Genomic DNA, 7,526 nt, shown 5'->3' on the forward strand with positions numbered 1-7,526 from the left:
GTGTTGTCACTCAGTTTCCAGGGCACAGGGCCCTGAGGAGGCTGTGCCGGGATCCAAGGGAGCAGGGAAAAAACAAGCCGTGCCGCTTAGCAGTTGTCCCAAAGGGACTGAGCCAGGAACAAACACATTTTAATTGAGTTCACTGATAGGCCATTGCAAAGAGAGATACTTATGATATAATTGAGTGTCACTACACAAAACTAACCATAGCAGCAGTGACCTCATGCGGGGGTGACATTACTAGAAATTGCTTTTCATGCTTGAATTCAAAATGTGTTCTTCTTGGCGCCACTGATAAGAGTCTGTGTGTAAAATATGAGGGGGGGGGGGGGGGGGGGCCGAAGTGCAGCTTTCAATCTCACATTTATCAGTTTCTTGTATTGTGACTCAGCCAAACAATTACGAGATCAGTTTCACCAGAACAAATAAAGGATTGTTAAGAAAGGAGACCACATGATGACTTAGCTCTCACAGATCAAAAGAACTGCCCAGGTGGGTTATAAGGAATGAGCGCAGCTGTAACGCAGAGTCTAATGAACATGGGTAAACAGTTTGAATTGTGCCCACATTACCATTCATCCTAAAGCTCTCTTGTCAGCACACAAATTAAGTTTGCTATTACTCTGCTTTTGCTGTGATTTGTCACTAAGTATGCACAACAAACCTCGTGGAGCTGCAGATGTCGATTCAGGTTCGTAGTGTGTTTACCCTTCCCTTTACCAGCAATATGACAAACATGATTCAATTACAGGCTGGAGAAAGAGCTCACTCCCTTTCTGCCGATGTGATAATGGCTTCCAAAACTCTATCAAAAGACACAGGTATGAGTGTGTTTGTTTATTCAAAATCACTGACAGTGTTCACATACATGTTCATTGTCAGAGGTACTTTGTAGAAATGTATCTGTCATTTCAACCATCCTTGTCTGTCAATTAAGACTGTTTAATGTAAATGGCTCAAAAACGTTTTTCAAAGGGATTTATAATCTATACAGGATATACAGTAAGAGCCTGTAACCCTTGATCCAAAATTTGGAGAGGAAAAAATAGAAGAAAAACATTGAGGAAGAACAAAAAAGACAGTAAAAAATGGAAAAAGGAGCATCAATAGAGCAACGGTGGAGTTATCCCTTGTTCAAGAAGAACTGACTGTACTTTGCAGAGCACACACTGTACAGAGTAGACAGAATTAACAATAGTAAAATTTGTGGTTATGTGGTTATAACCTGAAACCCCTCTGGGGTATGTCTTGTCGTGTGTGTTTTCTATCCAAATCATCTTATATTAAGGCAATACAATGTATTGTATTGAAATGTTTTTTTGTGTACTATATAATGTAACATAGTCCTTGTTACAAAACAAATTTATGTCAGGAAATACAAGCAGACAGGGCTATGGAAACTCTGGGACTCCAATGCCACTGTCCCCAAAGAAAAGATGTCATACTGTAGCCCTCTAGTGAATAAAAAGACGACAGGAGTACATTGCATGGTGGCTTTGCTCGTGGCCATACACCAGTAGAAGTTAGCATGTTGTGGTATTTTAGTTGTTTGAATTTAAAGTAACTCTAACCATAACCTTAACCCATCAGCAGGCTATAATGCTCACATACACAGACTGTAACCTGTTCTAACTTATCCAGTCTTCCAGGCCATTTAGCGGTAGTTTAAGTTGCGCCAGAAATTTCGGTTCTGGTGCCAGTGGCATCATATCACCAAAGTTAATGTGATGCATGAATATGTGAGCAAAACATGTGTACAAAATGTCATGGCAATGTTGTTGAGCTAGTTGGACCTAGTTTGGCCTCGACAAAAGTGACAAGCTGATAGACATTCTCCTCTTATTTCAAAGATTTCAATTGACCTTCTACTTGCAACCAACACATGGGGAATATCTTTGTACCTAATTGGTGGGATTGCTTGTTTGTTTTTATTGTTTTCAACTGAGCTAAATAACTGCAAACAATTTCACATACTTGAGTTTCCATACAGTAAAATGTATATTTTCCTACAATATTTCCCCAAATGCCAGGCTTTGCAGCTATCCTGTGCCTCCTCCTATTTGGACTACTTCTGCCAGCAGTATTAGTGTCAGGTGCAAGCACCACAGCCACGCCTGCTGGATCCACAACAACCTCTGCCACTACTCAGCCGCCCTCCTCTACACCTACAACCATGGCACCCACTACCACCCAATCCACACCTACCATGACCACCCAGTCCTCTACAACCCTCACACCAACAACAAGCTCCACTGCGGTCACTTCTTCCAACCCTGGAACCACAACAACAACTGCCATCCCAATGACGACCACTGGAAACACAGCATCCACCCAGTCTTCATCGTCTACCACCTCAACAACCTCAGCCACCCAGTCCTCTACGACAACCACCATCCAGTCCACCACCACTATCGGAGGTATAGGAAGCACCACCACTCAGTCACTCTCCACTACCACCTCTGGGGGATCAGTATCCACTACCACAATGTCCCCCACAACCACAATGTCCCCCACATCCTTATTCACCCCTGGAGGCACAGCAAGCAGCACCACCACAGAGTCATCCTCCACGACCACCTCTGGAGGCTCACCATCCACTACCACAATGCTCCCCACTACCACAATATACCCCACAACCACAATGTACCCCACATCAGCAATCACCCCTGGAGGCACAGCTAGCAGCGCGACCACCCAGTCATCCTCTGCTACCACCTCTGGGGGGGCAGTATCCACTACCACAATGTCCCCCACTACTACAATGTCCCCCACACCTGCAATCAGCCCTGGAGGCACAGGTACCACCCAGTCATCCTCCACTACCACCTCTGGAGGCCCAGCATCCACTACCACAATGTCCCCAACAACCATAATCACTTCTGGAGGCACAGCAAGCACTACCACAACCCAGTCATCCTCCACGACCACCTCTGGAGGCTCACCATCCACTACCACAATGCTCCCTACAACTACAATCACCTCCGGAGGCACAGCAAGCACTACCACCCAGTCATCCTCCACTATGACCTCTGGGGGGCCAGTATCCACTACCACAATGCTCCCCACTATTACAATGTCCCCCACACCTGCAATCACCCCTGGAGGCACAGTTACCACCCAGTCATCCTCCACTATGACCTCTGGGGGGCCAGTATCCACTACCACAATGTCCCCCACTACTACAATGTCTCCCACACCTGCAATCACCCCTGGAGGCACAGGTACCACCCAGTCATCCTCCACCACCACCTCTGGAGGCCCAGCATCCACTACCTCAATTCCCCCCACAACCACAATCACCTCTGGAGGCACAGCAAGCACCACCATCCATTCACCCTCCACCACCACCTCTGGAGGCTCATCATCTACTACCACCCAGACACCCACAACCACATTTACCTCCGGAGGGACAGCAAGCACCACCACCCATTCACCCTCCACCACCACCTCTGGAGGCTCATCATCTACTACCACAATGTCTCCCACAACCACATTTACCTCCGGAGGCCCATCAAGCACCACCACCCATTCACCCTCCACCACCACCTCTGGAGGCTCATCATCCACTACCACAATGTCCCCCACAACCATAATCACCTCCGGAGGCACAGCAAGCACCACCACAATGTCCCCTTCAACCACGACCACAACTGGAGGCACAGCTAGTGCCACCACCAGTCAGTCACCCTCCACCACCACTTCTGGAGGCTCACCATCCACTACCACAATGTCCCCCACACCCACAATCACCCCCGGAGGCACAGCAAGCACCACCACCGCTACCCAGTCATCCTCCACACCGACCTCTGCAGGCTCAGCATCCACTACCACCCAGACACCCACAACCATCAGCAATACTGCTTCAACTTCTATGATGTCCTCTAACTCAGTCAGTGCTACTAATTCAGGAACCACCTCTGCCTCCTCTACAGCTGGTGTAACAGCCACCACCCCCAGCACCTCAATGATGGCTTCAGGTGGGACCAGTTCATCTTCCTCCATGACTTCTACAAGTTCTGTAACCTCAATGATGGCCACCAACCAGTCATCCAACTCCACTGGTACGTTTTTTTGGAAGATGTTTCCATGAGCTTTTAATTCTGTTTTCCCATGTAAGCAAAATAAGTTTTTGCTATGATTTTTCCTTAACCTTAATTTTGACAACCATCTTTTTGTCACAGGTGGCATGCCTGGTATGAATGGAACCACAACATCAAATCAAGCCTCATGGAATATGGCAAGTCCACCTTTAGAGAGAAGTTTATTGCTGTATTTGCATATTTCACTTGAGTCACTTATCTTCATCATGTACCTCTCTTCTCTCTCAAACACAGATATACTGCCCCTCATTCATCTGTAATTACTCAAACTGCTACACAATGTATGCCAATCAGACTGCCACCTTGTGTGCTGCTAGTGCCAATTGTCAGGTAATAAAGCAAATTATATTGCCAAAAAAAAAAAATCTTAATAAAACCATTTGATGTGCTAGCTACGACATCGACAAATTCTAATTAAGTGTCTTAAAGGTAGGACATATTAACATTATTATTTAGTCATCTGTAGAAGCAACTGGACATTCAAAATATTGAGTGGTAAGTGTAATTACAGGGTAATAATCCTCTTTTACGTGCTTAGATGTTGTTATGATGGCCAGTGGCATTTGAAATGCAAATCAAATTGAAATCTATGTATTAATGTTTCATTCTATATGGTAACAGCTGATGAGACAGATGGACATGTCCTATAGTGCTAGCTGCAGCGCCTCTTGTGCTGATCGCTGTATGAACATCAGTCAGACCAACTGCTCTATGGAGTGCTGCAATTCTACTGGCTGCCTCAATGCCACTTTCACATCCATGATGATGACAACAACCACAGGTTAAACACACTTATCTTTCAAATCATTTAATCTTCCCTTTACATGACTGTATTCATCATCCTCATTGTCCTTACAAATGGCTATGTTTTATTTATTGTCATGAGTTGTGACTGCATGTTTACAGGCTAGCTAATTTAGTCTGAAGTTTGCAATTTGTTTAATATTTTCAGTCTTCTTTTTTCATGATTTTAGCAAGCACAACCACCACCACCACCACCACAACAACAACAACTGCACCAGGGACAACCACAACCCCAGCAGCCAGCACAATGGCTCCCACCACAAACAATGTAAGGATGAAAGGCTGCTTGTGTCAGCATGTACTGCCATGTTGCTGAATATTTATACAGTATATAATTTTGACCTATAAGGAATTTCTAGAGTATAAATAGTATATATATATATATATAGTACAGTATAAAACAACATAACTAGTGAGATTAACTAGATTGAGTAACATCCTCTTTACTATGTATGTATTGTTTTGTTTTTTCTTTAATTAAGGGAAACAAATGTCATCAAGGTCAATGCAGTGGTGCAACTTGCTACACTGCATTTACTGCTCCACACCAAATATGCGCCTCTTCAGAGCCACACTGTCAGGTAAAAACTGCAAAAAAAAAACTGCAAAAAAAAACAAACTGTTTTATTATTGATATGCACAAAAGCAAAAGAAAGAAAACTAATACAGTACAATCACCTGTAAATATAATTTATACAAAGTGGTATTTGGGACATTGTCACTGAAATTCTATAAATGCTGCAGTGTTATATAGCCTAGTGTTATCATAGTATTATTGGTATGACAGACATACAATAGGTGCAAAAGCCCCACCGTAGGACTTCCCACTGGATTTCTCATCTTGTAATATATTAAGTAATGTCACTCTAAATAAAAGTTCTCAGTGTTATCACAGATGAATAGGCAGACTATTCAGGGTTTTAAGCGCCATTTTAACTGAACTGCACTGTTCTCTGTTACTCAACTGTTCTCTTTGCAGCTTAAAAAAGAGACGGTAGAATCCGCTGTACAGTGGACAGCAGGTTGCACTGGCAACTGTTCGGGCCAAACCTGGTGCAAGGCCAATACAAATCCTCCATGTCATCTAGAGTGCTGCAACGCCACTATGACTTCCTGTCTGATGCTCAACGGTACACTGAATGTCCCCTCTTTTGCCACAAGAGGTCCTCATGTCCACACAGAGTTGATTGCTAGCTTACTGTGCCTGCTTGCCATCGCTTTAATGCTGCCGAGTATGAGCTAGCTCAGCTGCTGTGTGGGTCATTAGGTAACCAGTGCTTCATGGAACTTCCACTCACTCCAAATAACAAATAAAGCTTAGCTGTGCATAGGTTAACACTATGTAATTTACACCCATGTATCTCAGTGATATTATTTGTACTGTATATACCTATGGAATAATGTAAAGCATCAGCTATTATGTTGATATAATTTCTTGTTTCAGTAAAGCTTCTCAAATGTTTTATCTCTGTTTCAAGACCAAGTAAAGTGGCTTTGAACAGTATTTCTAAATGAAAGAACACATCAGCTCATCTCTTGTCTTCATAAGCAACAAAATAATCCAAACCAAACTTCCTTCTAAGTGATGTTTTAAGAAATTATATCTGATTTGTTAAACGTTTGTTTTAGCCATGACCTCGTCCAGAACTGTGATTGAATTCGGGTGCTGTCATCTTTTTAAAGTCAATCTTTATGCCTTCCCACATTCAACAGAGTGTAGACTAAAATTTGATTCTGAATGGGCGGGTGAGCCTAAACAACATCTGTTAGTGTAGATAAATGTTTTATGACCAAAAGCTCTCTGAGATTATCATCATTTTAAGCCATTGTAAGAGTAACGCAGCTATGACTCTACATGCACTTTATGAAACACAAAGGTTCCGAAACCTTCTGTGATGTGAAGGTTTGCTGAAGCATCTCTTTGAAATGTGTGATTTGGTACTTTTGGCTTCTTTTTTGTCTGATTTTGTGAATTGTGAATTGAATGTATGTGGTTTACAAAGTATATTTTTTGGTAAAAAGGTGTCATGTAAATGTTATAATGAAATCAGAGCTGTGTTTAATCTAGTTTTGTGTCCTGTGAAATAAGATTATAGTGCATAAAGCAACAAATATAATAAAATATGCTTAATGACTCCTAATTTGATTGAGTCTAATCTTTGCTATAGTGTGAGAGGTGGTATTTTGGTTTCACATTCAAAGAGCCTACAACAATTCCAGTAGGATTATTTTTATTGTATTATATTGATGTATATCCCTTTACCTTTTCAGAATGGCACATTTACTAGTTAAACATGAGGTAACCTAAGCACAGGATATTGTCTTGATGTCCATAAGGTCATCAGTCACATGGGGCATTATCTATTAGCTAGTAGGCTACTTTTACTTTTTCATTTAACTTTCGAATACAGGAGTTATGCCTAAATTTAAGGTTATTGTATGAGTAGCCTAGGCCTACTTATAAACAATCTGAATTTTCCACCACCAGACAGCTAATGTGAACAGATCTCATGCAGATATATTATATTCCTTGTCTTAAACAGTTTAAAGAATGCAGAAACATATTTTATGCTTATTTATGAGGTTCGTTTTAGATTTTTTTTTTAAAAATATGCACACAGT

General features: G+C 42.3%; 1 protein-coding gene across 1 annotated transcript; it reads left to right on the top strand.

Annotated features, from left to right (window-relative positions):
• Window positions 1-726: 726 nt before the first annotated feature.
• LOC146971680 (uncharacterized) lies at window positions 727-6,993 on the top strand. Its single transcript, XM_085802463.1, has 9 exons — window positions 727-821; window positions 2,031-3,597; window positions 3,649-4,061; window positions 4,182-4,237; window positions 4,335-4,430; window positions 4,722-4,881; window positions 5,075-5,172; window positions 5,387-5,485; window positions 5,884-6,993. The coding sequence occupies exons 1-9, from the start codon at window positions 728-730 to the stop codon at window positions 6,145-6,147; spliced, it is 2,847 nt and encodes a 948-aa protein (XP_085658589.1). The 5' UTR covers window position 727; the 3' UTR covers window positions 6,148-6,993.
• Window positions 6,994-7,526: the final 533 nt, after the last annotated feature.

Source organism: Trachurus japonicus, chromosome 16 (genome assembly GCF_045865225.1).
Source record: "Trachurus japonicus isolate A0001 chromosome 16, Traja_1.0".
NCBI lineage: Eukaryota > Metazoa > Chordata > Actinopteri > Carangiformes > Carangidae > Trachurus > Trachurus japonicus.

What these genes read in the sequence shown, in the direction of transcription:
- LOC146971680 (XM_085802463.1), top strand. Translation starts at nt 728, where the DNA reads ATGACAAACATGATTCAATTACAGGCTGGAGAAAGAGCTCACTCCCTT. An exon ending in ATCAAGCCTCATGGAATATG is followed by an intron (nt 4,238 to 4,334) that starts GCAAGTCCACCT and finishes TCTCAAACACAG; the next exon opens with ATATACTGCCCCTCATTCAT. An exon ending in GATGATGACAACAACCACAG is followed by an intron (nt 4,882 to 5,074) that starts GTTAAACACACT and finishes TCATGATTTTAG; the next exon opens with CAAGCACAACCACCACCACC.